At 63.0% G+C, this 14,283-nt stretch overlaps 2 protein-coding genes across 10 annotated transcripts; one reads left to right on the top strand and one right to left on the bottom strand.

The window, feature by feature from the left end:
- Positions 1-213: 213 nt before the first annotated feature.
- Positions 214-7,073, bottom strand: HNRNPA1 (heterogeneous nuclear ribonucleoprotein A1). Of its 8 annotated transcripts, none has more exons than XM_084500042.1 (11): positions 6,896-7,073; positions 5,451-5,567; positions 5,045-5,191; positions 3,902-4,112; positions 3,271-3,363; positions 3,070-3,189; positions 2,681-2,752; positions 2,301-2,474; positions 1,007-1,211; positions 821-885; positions 214-640 (listed from the first exon to the last, which is right to left on the bottom strand). In XM_084500042.1, exons 1-11 carry the CDS (start codon positions 7,067-7,069, stop codon positions 627-629), a joined length of 1,392 nt encoding a protein of 463 aa, XP_084356168.1. In that variant the 5' UTR covers positions 7,070-7,073; the 3' UTR covers positions 214-626. The 8 variants fall into 8 exon arrangements, with proteins under 8 accessions (XP_084356168.1, XP_084356172.1, XP_084356169.1 ...); XM_084500046.1 differs by having other exon boundaries at positions 1,089-1,211; XM_084500043.1 differs by having other exon boundaries at positions 3,070-3,162.
- Positions 7,074-7,393: 320 nt separating this feature from the next.
- On the top strand, positions 7,394-13,909 carry CBX5 (chromobox 5). Of its 2 annotated transcripts, none has more exons than XM_084499827.1 (5): positions 7,394-7,495; positions 12,201-12,378; positions 12,506-12,686; positions 13,370-13,467; positions 13,680-13,909. In XM_084499827.1, the coding sequence occupies exons 2-5, from the start codon at positions 12,242-12,244 to the stop codon at positions 13,828-13,830; spliced, it is 567 nt and encodes a 188-aa protein (XP_084355953.1). In that variant the 5' UTR covers positions 7,394-7,495; positions 12,201-12,241; the 3' UTR covers positions 13,831-13,909. The 2 variants fall into 2 exon arrangements, with proteins under 2 accessions (XP_084355953.1, XP_084355952.1); XM_084499826.1 differs by lacking the exon at positions 7,394-7,495 and adding an exon at positions 7,628-7,718.
- The last annotated feature ends 374 nt before the right edge of the window (positions 13,910-14,283 follow it).

Raw genomic sequence — 14,283 nt, 5'->3', positions numbered from 1 at the left:
TGGGGGGAAAATGGAGGAAAAAGGGGGGAATTGGGGAAAAAGGGGGGAAAATGGGGGGAAAACAGGGGAAAAAGGGGGAAAAAGGGGGGAAAACAGGGGAAAAAGGGGGAAAAAGGGGGGAAACCGGGGGAAATGGGGGGGTCCTGAGCTAGCCTGAGCTGGGGGGGGGGTCTGCGCGCCGGGGGCTGGAGAGCAGAGGGGCTGAGACAGAGGTTAAAAAAAAAAAAGACACATTTATTCAGCGTCAGGTTGTGGTACAGTCAGCGATCGACAGCACGGGCGCGCAAATAAAACCGAGGCTCCGGGGAGAGCCCTCGTAGGAATGCTTTTTTTTTTTTTTTTCCTGTTTTTCCTGTGTTTTTTTTTTTCTCCGTTTTCTGTTTTTTTTTTTCTTTTTTTTCGTTTTTTTTTGTTTTTTTTTTTTTTTTTTTTCTTTCCACGGCACAGAAACTAAAAAGAACCCGGGGTACGATTAGTCACGAGACACAGTCCTGGTGGCCGAGGAGGCTTCTGGCTAACGCCAAGTCTTCGGGTAGCAGCCACCCCCCGGCCACAAGTGGCACTTGGCTGAGTTCACAACTTGTAACCTGCAGCTCCCTGCCCCTCCTTCTGGCTCTCCTCTCCTGCTAAGCTTTGTTTCCTGTTGGAAGGGAAGAAATTAGCAGGATTTGGGTTTTTTGGGGTTTTTAGGGTTTTTTTGGGGGGTTTTTAGTTTTTTTTTGGGGGGGGTTAGGGTTTTTTGGGGGTTTTTAGGGTGTTTTTGGGGTTTTTAGGGTGTTTTTTTGGGGTGTTTTGCAATTTTGCTCGGGGCTGTGCTCACCTGCGGGTGTTAAAACCTCCTCCCGCCGCCGTAGCTGCCGCCGCCGCTCGAGCTGCCGTAGCCGCCTGCGTGGTTTTTAGGAAAAAAAAGGGAAAAAAAAAGGGAAAAATGGGGGTTAGGGGGGGTTTCTGCACCTCTGGAGGGTGGGGGGAGCGCGCCCGGCCCCCGCCGAGGAGCCCCGCGGACCTGGGTGGTCGGAAATGCTCCAGGGAGAGCGGCGTCGGGGTGCACCCGGCCCGGGGAGCACGGAGCCCGCGGGGGGACTCACCGCCGCCGTACGGCCCCGAGCTCCGGCCCCCGAAATTGCCCCCCTTCATGGGGCCGAAGTTGGACGATTGGTTGTTGTAACTGCCGAAGTCGTTGTAGCTGCCGCCGCCGCCGAAATTGCTGCCTGAGGGGTTGTTTTGGGGATTTTTTTTGGGGGGGGAAGGAGATGGAGTCGGTTTATGGGGTTAAAGCCAACCCCAAAAGACTCGGGGAGGGGGATAATGGAGAGATCCGAGGCCAACGGAGGGGATTTAAGGGGGCTGGGGGCACCCAAGGGGGCTCAACGGGGGTTCAACAGGGGTTCTAGAGGGGCTGGGGGCACCCAAGGGGGCTCAATGGGTGTCGAGGGGGCTCAACAGGGGTTCAACAGGGGCTGGGGGGGGGCTCAATGGGGCTGAGGGCACCCAAGGGGGCTCAATGGGGGCTCAATGGGGGTTCAGTGGGGGCTGGGGGCAGCCAAGGGGGTTCAATGGGGGCCGAGGGGACTCAATGGGGGTTAAATGGGGCTGAGGGCACCCAAGGGGGCTCAATGGGGGCTGAGGGGGATTCAACGGGACCAAGGGCACCTAAAGGGGCTCAGTGGGGGCCAAGGGGACTCAATGGGGGGTTCAACATGGGCTGGGGAGGGGCTCAATGGGGGATGAGGGGAATCAATGGGGGCTGGTGGGGGGCAATGGGGCCAAGAGGGCTCAACGGGGGGGCTGAGGGGACTCAATGGGGCAAAAGGGGCTCAACGGAAGCTGGGGGGGGGATTCAATGGGGACTGCAGGGACCCAATGGGTCTGGGGGGGGGCTCAGTGGGGGCCAGGGGGGATTCAATGGGGCCAAGGGGACCCAACGGGGACAAGGGGGCTCAATGGGGGCCAACAGGGATTCAATGGGGCTGAGGGGACCCAACGGGGGCCAAGGGGGCTTAATGGAGCTGGGGGCAACTCAATAGGGGCTGGGGGTGACTCAGAGGGGCCGAGGGGCAACTCAGTAGGGGCTGAGGGGGATTCAACGGGGTCTCAACAGGGTCTCAAGAGGATTAAGGGGGCCGAGGGCGACTCAGTGGGGGCCGAGAGGTGCCCAAAAGGATTGAGGGGATCCCGGAGAGGATTTAATGGGGCCGAGGGGGGGGCCCCAAAAGGATTCAAGGGGGTCGAGGGTGACTCAGTGGGGGCTGAGGGGGGTCCCGAAGAGGATTTAATGGGGCCGAGGGTGCTGGGCTCACCTGTGCCAGCCTCCGAGAGGCCGTTCCGCACGGCGAGCGCGGGTCCCCGGGCGGGCCGACGGCCTCCGCTGCCGCCCCCGAAGCCCCCCCCGCCGTTGTTGTAACCGTCGTAGGTGCTGCTGCCACCGTAACCCCGATTGCCACCGGAATAACCGGGACCGCTGCCACCGTAACCTAAAGGAGGGGATGGGGGGAGAGAAAAAAGGGAAGAAAAAAGAAAAAAAAAAAAAGGTGCTGAGCTCCGACGGCCGCCCCGGGGGCTCCGAGGGCGGCCGGGCTCCGGGGTCGGCGGTGCGGTGGCTGCGTCGGGGAGGCCACGGGGCCTTTTGGCGTGTCCTGGGCTCGCGGCAAGCGTCGGAGAAATCCCGCTCTGGCCTTACCGTCTCCTCCAAATCCATTATAGCCGTCTCCGCCGCCGCCATAACCGCCACCGCGGCTGCCACCAAACCCACCTGAAAAGAACAGAACCGTTGGGGTTCGAGGCCGGCCCGCGGCCACGCGGGGTTAAATAGTTAGTTTTTTTAAATTTTTATGTTTTTTTTGTAGTTGCTGGAGAGGAAAAAAGGCGGGTGCCGAAATCCCTGGTGTGGAGGAGCGCGGCCGGGGAGCCGGAGCGGTGGCAGCAGCGGCGGTGTTGGCGTTTGGGCTCCGTTTTGGGGCCGAATCCGGTGCCGACGGCCGTGTCCCTGCGGCGTCCCTGCGGCTGGCGGGGGGGGCTGCCTGTGTGGCCCCCCCCCCCTCCCCGTGTCACCCACCGCGAGCCACTCACCACGGCCGCCGAAGTTTCCGCCGCGGCTGAAGTTGTCGTTGCCACCGAATCCTCCTCCGCGCCCGCCGCCGAAATTCCCGGAGCCGCTGCGACCTAAAAGAGGGGGCGGCGGGGGACAGCCTTTAGGAACAGCGCAGGCAGCGGGGTCCAGCGGCAGCTGGGGGGGATTTTGGGGGCTGGGGGGGCGAGGCGCGAGCTCACCTCTCTGGCTGGCTGAGGCGCTGGCCATCTCCTGCTTGGAGAGGGCTTTCCGCACCTCGCAGTTGTGGCCGTTCACAGTGTGGTATTTCTGGACTGAAAAGGGGGTAAATCGGGGGTGGAAATGTGAAATTTGGGGAAAAAAGGGTGAGGGTTAAAGGGGGGGAGGCTGAGGGAGGAGAGCGTAACCCTAAGGGGTCAGGCGGAGGGGTTTGAGGGTTGGAGGAGGTTGGGGGCGACCTCGTTAAGGGTTGTAATTATGGGGAGGGTGAAGGGGATGGGGCCAGGCTCCTGTCCTGACATCCCAGTGACAGGACGAGGGGCAGCGGGTGCAAGATGGGGCTCATTTCTGCTCAAAAAAGCCTCCTTTCTGCTCAAAAAACGCCCCTTTCTGCTCAAAAAACGCCCCTTTCTGCTCAAAAAACGCCCCTTTCTGCTCAAAAATTACACAAGACTTCTGCACAGGGAGCGGGGCAGAGCACGGAACAGGCTGCCCAGCGGCGCTGTGGGGTCTCCTTCTTTGGGATCACCCAAAAAAATCCCTCCTGGAGGCTCTCCCCGCGTGACCTGACCCGGGCGATCTTTTCGGATGCCTCCCACCCTAAAAGATTCGGGGTTTTTTGGGGGCACTTACTGACGATCTTGTCAACGGAGTCGTGGTCGTCGAAGGTGACGAAGGCGAAGCCCCTCTTCTTGCCGCTGCCGCGGTCCGTCATGATCTCGATGACCTCGATTTTGCCGTACTGGCCGAAATAATCCCGCAGGTGGTGCTCCTCCGTGTCCTCCTTGATGCCCCCCACGAAAATCTTCTTCACCGTCAGGTGGGCGCCGGGCCGCTGCGAGTCCTGGGGGGGGGGGATAACGGGGTGTGGGGTGGGGATGGGCAACCCAAAAGCCACCCTTGGCACCCCAAAAGCCCCCCAGGAACTCAAAAGTCACCCCAGGCATCCCAAAAGCCCTTTGAGAATCCAAAACTGCCCCCTGGGAACCCAAAACTCCTCCCTGGGAACCCAAAACTGCCCCGTGGGAACACCAAAAGCTCCAATCAGGGCACACCAAAACTCCCCCCCCCAGCACCCCAAATGTCCCCTGGGTACCACAACCCCTCCCAGGAACCCAAAAGCCCCCCCAGGAACCCCAAAAGCCCCCTGGGAACCTAAAACTCCCCCTAGGCACCCCAAAACCCACCCTGGGCACCCCAGTGCCCCTACCTGGGAACCCCAAAACACCCCTGGGCACCCAAAAGCCCCCACCTGGGCACCCCAAAACCCCCCAGGCACACCAAAACACCCACTGGAAACCCAAAAGCCCCCTGGGAGCCTAAAACTCCCCCCCAGGCACCCTAAAACCCACCCTGGGCACCCTAAGACTCTCCTAGGAATCCAAAACTCCCACTGGGCACCCCAGAATCCTCCAGCTGGGCACCCCAAAACTCTCCAGGGCACCCTAAAAGCCCCCCCAGGAACCCAAAACTCCACTTAGCCATCCCAAAACTCTCCTAGGAACCCAAAACTCTCGCTGGGCACCCCAGAAGCCTCCAGCTGGGCACCCCAAAACTCTCCAGGCCACCCCAAAAGCCCCCCCAGGTACCCAAAACTCCCCCTGGCCCCCCTTAAAGCCCCCCAGGCACCCCCAAAACTCCCCTCGGGCACCCCAAAACTCCCCTGCTGGTCACCCCAGCACATCCCAGGCTCCTCACGGAACGAGGGCAGAGCCTCACAGGGGTTTGGCAGAGCTCAGCGCCCCCCCCCACGTCCCCCCCCAGCCCCTTTCCTACCTCCCTGGACACGGCCCTCTTTGGTTCCACCACCCTGCCGTCCACTTTGTGGGGCCGGGCGTTCATGGCGGCGTCGACTTCCTCCACCGAGGAGTACGTGACGAAGCCGAAGCCTCGCGAGCGCTTGGTGTTGGGGTCCCTCATCACCTGCGGGGACACAACCGGGTGAGGAGGGGGCCGCAGCACCCCCCAGACCCCACCCCCCGTAACACACAGAGGGGGGATTTGGGGCCACGGCTCCTTCCCGTCCCTTTTTCCCCTCGTTTTTTGGGGTTTTGGGCCCGAAAATGGGATGCGCTCCGCACGGAGCTGTGTCCAACCCCCCCCCAACTCCACACCCTGTGGGGGGGGTTCCCCGAAATCGTCACCCACCCCTGGAGCCCGCGGGGGGGGCCGGGGTCCTCACCACGCAGTCGGTCAGGGTGCCCCACTGCTCGAAGTGGCTGCGCAGGCTCTCGTCTGTGGTTTCGAAGCTGAGGCCGCCGATGAAGAGCTTGCGGAGCTGCTCCGGCTCCTTCGGAGACTGCGGGGTGACAGCAATGAGGGGGGGGTTATTAAGGTGTCCCCCCCACCCTAATTTCTCATCACGGTGTACCCCAAATCCCCTCCATGGGGCTCTCCAGCAAGGCCTTGGTGCCCCCCCTATAGGATCCCTGCTAACCCCATGGAGACCCCATTGTCCCCTCCCCACCTCAAGGCTGTGCCCCCCCCCCCCAAGGGATCCCAAACAGCCCCCCCACAGCCCCTCTCTGGGCTCCTGTCTCCCTACAGCCCCTCCCTGCCCCCCCGCAGCCCCTGGGGGGGTCCTTTTGGACCCAACCCCCTTCCTCACCCCCCCCCAACCTGCCCCCACCCCCAAACACCCCAACTCCACCCCCTTATCTTCACCAACTCCCCACAAACCCCAAGCAAATCCCTGAGGGGGGGGGGCTGCACATCTCTTAACAAGACCCCAGCCCCATTTTATGCCCCAGGACCCCCAAATAACCCCAGGAGGGGGGGGCTACAAGGGCTTTATGGAGCCCCCAGCCCCACATTTATAACTCCAAACTCCCCAATAAATCCCGGGGGGGGGGGGGGGGGCTGCACAGCCTTTAGCAAGACCCCAACCCCATTCTATGCCCCAGAACCCCCAAATAACCCCCTGGGGGGGGGGGGGGGGCTGCGAGTGCTTTATGAAGCCCCCAGCCCCAATTTTTGCCCTCAAACCCTCAAATTAACCCTCGAGGGGGGGGGCGCAGAGGCTTTAACACCACTTCACACCCCAAAACCCCCAAATAACCCCGGGGGGGGCCCTGCAGAGCCTTTACAGAGCCCCCAGCCCCACTTTTTCCCCCCCAAGACCCCCCCAGGGCCCTTCCCAACCCCCAACCCCCCCCATAAAGCCCCCAACCCCCCCCCCCTTCCCCCTCCCCCCCGTTCCAGCAGGACGGGGCCGACCCCTTCCCCCCCCCCCCCCATTGTCCCCTCCCCCCCTCCCAACCCCAGGAGCCCCCCCCCCTCACCCTGCGCGCCGCGCATGCGCAGACGCCGCGCGGCCGCCATCGCCCACCCGAGCACAAAGGCGCGCACGTGGCCCCGGCGCGCGCGCGCGCCCGGGGAGGGGAGGGGGGGGGTGTGGAGGGAGGGGGGGGGGGCAGCGCGCGCGCCCCCCTCCCCTCACGCATGCGCCCTAGCGGCGGGGGGTCCTGGCGGCGCATGCGCAGCGCGCGGCGGGCGGGCGGGCCGCGCAGGCGCAGTGCGCGCGCCGGGCCCCGCGCGCCAGGCCCGGAGGGGCGGCGGGGGGCGGGGAGGCCGCGTTCGGAGCCCGGGCCGGGGTTTAAGGAAGCGGCGGGGCCGGGGAGGCCTCACCTCGGACTTGGCCATGGCGGCGGCGCGGCGCGGGGAGGGGCTGGGCGGCGGCGGGCGGCTCGGCGCGCGATGCTCCCTCTGCGAGGCGCCGACACAGAAAGGGGCCGAGCGACGCGAGCGCCGCCGCCTCACTCCGCCGCCCCCGCCGAGCGCCCGCCCCCCGGCCGCTCCCATTGGGCGGCGCCGCCCGCCCCGCGCCCCCGCGCCGCTCCCCATTGGGCGGCGGGGAAGAGAGCCGCGCTCTCATTGGCCCAGATCCGCCGCCCCGCCCGCGCCGCCGCCGCCGATTGGGCGAGCCGAGCGAGCGCCCGCCCCCGCCGCGCGCCGATTGGGCGAGCCCCCCGCGGCCCCGCCTCGCGCCGCTTTTCCCGCTTCGGCCCGGCGACTGCCTCGCTGCGCTCCGATTGGCTCCCTCCTCGCGCGTCCCGCCCCTCGCTTCCCTCTGATTGGCTATCCCGCGGGGGGCGCGCTCCCCATTGGCTGCCGCCGCCGTCCCTTAGCGCTGCCCCGCGGCGGGCCCGGCGCAGCTCGGAGGAGCCGGACGAGCTCTGCTGGGAGCGGCGGCGGCGAGCAGGGGCCGCCCGCCCGGCAGCGCCCAAGGTGCGGCGGGCTGTGCGCATGCGCGGAGCTTTACGGGAAGGGAGGGGGGGAGCGGGAGAAAGAGGAGGAGGGAGGGAGGGGAGCGCGCATGCGCGGAGCGCGGCCGGCGGCGCCTGCGCGCTGCGGGCGCTTTTGGCGGGCGGAGCGCGGAGCGGCGGCGGCGGCGCTGAGGGGCGGCGGGAGCGAGGCGGAGGGGCCCGAGCCGGAGCCGCTCCCCGGGCAGGTAGCGGCGGCGGGAGGCGGATGAATGGGGGGCAGGCCGCGGGGGCGGGACCCGCCGCTTGGATTGGCAGGCGCGCGGGCCAATGGCTGTCGAGGGGGGGCGGGAGCGAGGAGCTGGAGGGGCTCGGCCAATGGCGTGGCGGGGAGGGCGGGGCGGGGAGGGGAGCGACAGCGGGCTGGGCCAATGGGGTGGAAGGAGGGGCGGGGCTGGCAGCGCTGAGGGGCGTGAGGGGCAGCGAATGAGGGCGGGGCGGGGAGCGGAGTGGCGGCGGCGGCGGCCAATGGGAGGGGGCGGCGGGGCGCTGGGCCCGCCCCTGGGGCTCCCCTCACAGCGGGGCCTCCTCGGCCCCCTCAGTGCCCCCCCCCCACGCCCCCCCGGGCCCTTTTGGGGTTTTTGGGGGGATTTCAGCCCCTTTTGGGGTCTCTGTGAGTCCTCTGGGGGCCGGGGGGGGGTTGCTCGGGGGCTTTGTGCCCCTTCGGGGTCCCCCTGGAGGCCAGGGGGGTCCCTTGGGGCCTTGTCCTCGCTTTGGGGTCTCCCCAAGGCTGGGGGGGGGGGGCTGTGGGGGTCGCTTTAGGGTTTGGAGCCTTTTGGGGTCTCCGTGAGCCCACAGGAGGCTGTGGGGTTTGCCCTGGGGCTTGGCAGCCCAATGGGGGCTCTGTGAGCCCAATGGAGGCTGGGGGGGTCCCGGGGGGGGGGCGGGGATCACCCTTTTGGGGTCTCTCCAAGTCCAGTGGAGGCTGTGGGGTTTCCTGGGGGCTTTCCCCCTTTTTGGGGCCTCTCCAAGACCAGCAGGGGCTGTGGGGCTCCCCTGGGAGCTTTGTACCCCATTGGGGTCTCTGTGAGTCCAGTGGGGGCTGTGGGGTTTGCTGTAGGGCTTTGCCCCCCTTTAGGGTCTCTCCACAAACCCATTGGGGTCTGTGGGGTTTCCTTGGGGTGGGGGGGAAGGTTTACACCTTTGGGGTCTCTCCAAGCCCAACGGGGGCTGTGGGGTTCCCCTGGGGGCTTTGCACCCCCTTGGGGTCCCTGAGAGCCCTGTGGGGGCTGTGGGATTTGCTCTGGGGCTTTGCACCGCCTTGGGGTCTCTCCGAACCCAGTGGGGGCTGTAGGATTCCCCTGGGGGCTTTGCACCCCTTTGGGGTCCCTCTGAGCCTGGTGGGGGCTGTGGGGTCCACTTTAGGGCTTTACACCCCATTGGGGTCTCCATAAACCTCAATGAAACCTTTTAGGGTTCCCTTTGAGGCCCTGCACCTCTTTAGGGTCTCTCCAATCCCACTGCAATCCCCCCCACCCCTAAAACCCCACAGCATGACGGGTGGACACAGCACTGGGGGGCTTCGTTCCCCCTGGCACCACCTCTCCCCTTACCCCAAGGGAGGAGATTTTTTGGGGTGAAGGATCCAGCACGACCCCATTGCAAGCGTTCGGCCCTATAGGGCTGGGGGGAGCCCTGAGCGGGGTTTTTATGGGGCGATAACTCACGCCCGGCCAGGTTTGCTGCGGTTTGCTGCCCCTGTCATCGCCCATTAGGGTTTTTTGATTCTTTTACAGCTCCTAAATCCCAACAAGAGGGGCGCCCGGGGTCGGAACGGGGGGGTGCCGAGCCAGGGAGCTGGGATGAGGAGAGTTTGGGGCTGTTTTGGGGTTATTTAACCACGTTTGAGACTGTTTTGGGGTTATTCAGGACTGTTTTGGGGTTACTTAGCCACATTCGGGGCTGTTTTGGGGTTACTTAGCCATGTTCGGGGCTGTTTTGGGGTTGTTCAGGACCGTTTGGGGGTTATTTAGCCACACTCGGGACCATTTTGGGGTTATTTGGCCACGTTCAGGGATGTTTTGGGGTTATTCAGGACTGTTTTGGGGTTACTTAGCCATGTTCGGGACCATTTTGGGGTTACTTAGCTACGTTCGGGGCTGTTTTGGGGCTATTCTGCACTCTTTTGGGGCTATTTAGCTACATTCAGGATTGTTTTGGGGTTGTTCAGGACCGTTTTGGGATTATTTGGCTATGTTCAGGGCTGTTTTGGGGTTATTCGGGACCGTTTTGGGATTACTTAGCCATGTTCAGGACCATTTTGGGGTTAGTTACCCACGTTTGGGGCTGTTTTGGGGTTACTTAGCCTTGTTTGGGACCGATTTGGGGTTATTCAGGACCCTTTTGGGGTTATTCAGGACCCTTTTGGGGTTATTCAGGACCCTTTTGGGGTTATTCAGGACCCTTTTGGGGTTATTCAGGACCCTTTTGGGGTTATTCAGGACCCTTTTGGGGTTATTCAGCTACATTCAGGACTCTTTTGGGGTTATTCGGGACTCTTTTGGGGTTATTCAGCCCCAGTCCCGTTCGTTTTCCAGCTGCACCGAGCCATGACCCCAGCCTGGGGCACTGGCGCCTCTTCCCCGCCACGCGGCGGCCCCAAAAAAAGGGCAAAAAAAGACAATTTCCACGGCTCTGCCTGTGCCGATTTTGGGGTGATCCCCCCAGAAGGGGCCTTGCGGGGCCGTGGCCGTGGCTGTCTGCCCGCTGCTGCCTCCTTTGGTTTTTTTTCCCCGTTCCCATGGCCCCAAAGCCGCCTCCTCGGCCCCATAAATCACAGTGGGGCGGCCGCGGGGGCCAGCGCCGTGGCGCCAGCTCGGGGCCCCCCCCCCCGCACCTTTCTCCATCCGATTTTTTTTTGGGTTTCCCAAGGATTCTCGGGGCTTTTAAGCAAAACTCCTCGGTCCTAAAAAGGAACCCGGCTCCCGTTCCGCCTCGTGGACGTTTTGGGGTTAAAAACCGCCTTTTGGGGAGGGGGCTGCGGCCAGGCACCGCGTCCCTCGGCCACCAGAGCGGGGAAATCGAAACGAATTAAATCCCTTTTCCGCCCCGGAACGGGAAAAATGGAAAAGCCAGCGCCTCTCTTTTTGCCTCAAACCACCTCTTTTTGCCTCAAAGCGGCCCTTTTTGCCTCAAACCACCTCTTTTTGAACCAAAGTGGCTCTTTTCTTTTGTTCCTCCAGGAGAGGACTCCGACACGCGGCTTTCCCGGGAACTGCCGCCCCTGCGAGGGACACAGCACCCAAAACCGTCCCGTTTACACCCAAAACCGTCCCGTTTACACCCAAAACCATCTCGTTTACACCCAAAACCGGCCCGTTTACACCCAAAACCGCCGCCGCCAGCTCACCCCGTGGCGGGGGGGCGGCGCCGGGGTCGCTTTTCGGCACGGGGCAGGAAATTCCGAGCCGGGAATGGGGTGGCCGAGGAATTTCCTGGCTCCGAGGGGTTTTTTTGTTATTTTTGGGGCCGTTTTCTTTAAAAAAAGAGAAGCTGCAAAAAAAAAACAAAAAACAAGGTTAAAAAAATCCCTCTTGGCCCCATGCCCGGTGTGGGATGCCGGCGCACGGCTTTGCCTTAAAACCCCATTTTTTGCCCCAAGCAGGCACCTGGCCCGCGGCACGGTTTGAGCTTTGTAGGGTTTTGGCCGTTCTGCAGGGATTTTGCCCCAAAACGCCCGGCGTTGGCAGTCCTGGTGTTCGGGAGGGGGCCCCGTGGTTCCCCCCACCCCATTTTTTCCCCTTCCCTTTTTCGTTTGCCTTTAAAACTCCCCTAAAAGGTGAAATTCTGCTCTGGTTTTGGGCTTTTATCGCCGGGTTGGTGGGAAGGGGGCTTTTTTCTGAGACCGTTTCACAAATCCTCTCTGAATTTTGGGGTCCTTTTGCCCCCTTGAAGGGTTTTTAACCCCAAAACCCAGCACCTGGGGCTCTCCTTTTGCAGCCACGAAGCGCAAACCTCAGCTCCTTCAGCCTCGCCTCCTTCCCTCCAGATTTTGGGGTCATTTTTGGGGTCCCCCTTAATCCACACCCCTTCCAAAGTTTATTTCCAAGACCTTTTCACAAATCCTCTCTGAATTTTAGGGTCCTTTTGCCCCCTTGAAGCGTTTTTAGCCCCAAAACCCAGCACCTGGGGCTCTCCTTTCGCAGCCATGAAGTGCAAACCTCGGCTCCTTCGGCCTCGCCTCCCTGCAGATTTTGGGGTCATTTTTGGGGTCCCCCTAACTTGTGCCCCTTCCAAAGTTTATTTCTGAGATGTTTTCACAAATCCCGTCTGAATTTTTGGGTCCCTTTGCCCCCTTGAAAGGTTTTTAGCCCCAAAAACCAGCACCTGGGGCTCTCCTTTCGCAGCCACGAAGCGCAAACCTCGGCTCCTTCAGCCTCACCTCCCTCCCTGCAGATTTTGGGGTCATTTTTGGGGTTCCCCCTAACTTGTGCCCCTTCCAAAGTTTATTTTTGAGCCCTTTTCACAAACCCTCTTTAAATTTTGGGGTCCCTTCTCCCCTTGAAGAGCTTTTAACCCTAAAAAAACAGGATCTGGGGCTCTCCTTTCGCAGCCACGAAGCGCAAACCTCAGCTCCTTCAACCTCACCTCCCCCCTCACGGATTTCGGGATCGTTTTGGGGTCCGTTTTTGGGATTTCCCCCCCTAACTCCTTTCCCTTGCACCCCGCAGGACTTGGGTGGCGGCGGTGCGTGGGCGCCGGGTGCTGCGCTATGGGCAAGAAAAGCAAGAGGACAGCAGACAGTTCGTCCTCTGAAGACGAGGAGGAGTATGTGGTGGAGAAGGTGCTGGACCGGCGCGTGGTGAAGGGCCAGGTGGAATATCTGCTCAAGTGGAAAGGCTTCTCCGAGTAAGCACCCCCAAAACCTCCCTTTTTTGCCTTAAAACGGCTCCGAGGGCCGCCTTTCGGTGCCTTTCGCGGCGTGACGGTGGTTTTTTTTTTTGGGTTTTCTACTATTTTTTCTGGGGGGGAACAGGGAACACAACACGTGGGAGCCGGAGAAGAACCTGGACTGCCCGGAGCTGATCTCGGAATTTATGAAAAAATACAAAAAAATGAAGGAAGGAGACGGCGCCCGGCCGCGGGACAAGGCTGAGGGCGGCAAGAGGAAAGGGCTCCCCGCCGCCGATGACATCAAGGCCAAGAAGAAGAGGGAGGTGAGCGGGGCCAGGGGGGTTTTGGGGGGTTTGAGGGGGATTTGGGGGGGTTTGAGGGGGATTTTGGGGGGTTTGAAGGGGATTTGGGGGGGATTTGGGGGGCGCGGTGTCACCGCAGGGAGGACAGGAGGTGTCACCGTGGGTTTGGAGGGGATGGGGAGAGGGGTGCGGGGGTGGGACTGGCACCCGGTGTCACCAGGATTTTGGGGAGGGACACGGTGACAGGACTGTCACATAGGGTCCCTGCAGTGGGGACAGGCACCCGGTGATGGGGACAGGAATCCGGGGTCACCACGATTTTGGGGGGACACCGAGGGTCAGCATTATGGGGACAGGCACCTGGTGATGGGGACAGGCACCCGGTGTCACCACGATTTTGTGGGGACACCCAGGGTCACCACAATGGGGACAGGCACCCGGTGTCACCACGATTTTGGGGGGACACCCAGGGTCACCACAATGGGGACAGGCACCCGGTGTCACCACGATTTGGGGGGGGGACACGGTGATGGGACTGGCACCCGGTGCCCCTACACAGGACCCAGTCCCCCCCCCAGTGCCACCAGTGGCTGTCCCCAACCCCGTCACCTCGGGGCGCTGCACGCCGACCTCCCCTCCTCCCGGGAGACCGCCTGCAGTGCCGTGACCCCCAAAAAGCCGCTTTTTCCCCCCAAACCGCGCAGAGCAACGACATCGCCCGGGGCTTCGAGCGAGGGCTGGAACCCGAAAAGATCATCGGGGCCACCGACTCCTGCGGGGACCTCATGTTCCTCATGAAGTGGTGAGGCCACCGCGCCCCCCCCCGTGTCCCCTCTTGTCACCCGGCGTCCCCAAAACGGACAACGCCGCCCGCCCCGAGGCTCCTTTTGGGGCCGTTTGAGGGGAAAAAGGGATCGAAGCAACGCACGCAACGCGCGCGACCCCTGAAAGGTGCCAGCGGGCGCTGCCTCGCCCCCCCCCTTTTTTTAATTTTCTTGTCCCCCCCCCTTTCAGGAAGGACACGGACGAGGCCGACCTGGTGCTGGCCAAGGAGGCCAACCTGAAATGTCCCCAAATTGTCATCGCCTTCTACGAGGAGCGGCTGACCTGGCACGCGTACCCCGAGGACACGGACAGCAAAGAGCGCGAGGCCGCCAAGAGCTAAAGGCTCCCCCCCCCCCACCCTCCCGGGGCCCCCCCCCGCTGTACATAGCCCCCCCCGGGCAGCGTCTCGTGTCCCCCCCCCCCCCCCAAAAAAAAAAACACACAAAAAAAACCCTAAATCCCCTCCTTTTCCCTCTTTTCGTGGCCACGGGGGTGGCTCTGGCCCTCCCCGGGGCCGCCGCGGGGGGCGGTGCGTTGTGTCACCGTGTCCCCCCCCCCCCTCCCCAAAATGTGTCCCCCCCCCCCTTTTTTTCTCCTCGCTGTCACCCCCCGGGGGGGTCCCCACGTCCCCCCATGTCCCCTGTGGGGTGACAAAACCTGGTGGATGGGGAGGGGGGGGGGGGACAAAGACCCCCACGGTGTCCCCCCCCCTCCCCAAAATCCTCGTGTCCCCCCCCCCCCCTCTGGAGCTGGAGGGGAAGGGGCCGGGTTTGGGGGAGGACGGGGGGGGGTC

This window comes from Aythya ferina (assembly GCF_964211825.1).
Source record: "Aythya ferina genome assembly, chromosome: 28".
Classification (NCBI taxonomy): Eukaryota; Metazoa; Chordata; class Aves; order Anseriformes; family Anatidae; genus Aythya; species Aythya ferina.
The sequence above is the reverse complement of the archived record's forward strand: the minus strand, read 5'-3'. Positions and strand labels throughout refer to the sequence as shown.

Excerpts from the sequence above, each read along its gene's own strand:
- HNRNPA1 (XM_084500042.1), bottom strand. The coding sequence starts at position 7,069 with ATGGGAGCGGCCGGGGGGCGGGCGCTCGGCGGGGGCGGCGGAGTGAGG. Across the intron at positions 5,568-6,895 it reads CCGCCATGGCCAAGTCCGAG|TCTCCGAAGGAGCCGGAGCA; the intron begins GTGAGGCCTCCC and ends GTCACCCCGCAG. Across the intron at positions 3,190-3,270 it reads CGCCTCAGCCAGCCAGAGAG|GCTGTCCCCCGCCGCCCCCT; the intron begins GTGAGCTCGCGC and ends CTGTTCCTAAAG.
- CBX5 (XM_084499827.1), top strand. The coding sequence starts at position 12,242 with ATGGGCAAGAAAAGCAAGAGGACAGCAGACAGTTCGTCCTCTGAAGAC. Across the intron at positions 12,379-12,505 it reads AAGTGGAAAGGCTTCTCCGA|GGAACACAACACGTGGGAGC; the intron begins GTAAGCACCCCC and ends GGGGGGGAACAG. Across the intron at positions 12,687-13,369 it reads AGGCCAAGAAGAAGAGGGAG|AGCAACGACATCGCCCGGGG; the intron begins GTGAGCGGGGCC and ends CAAACCGCGCAG.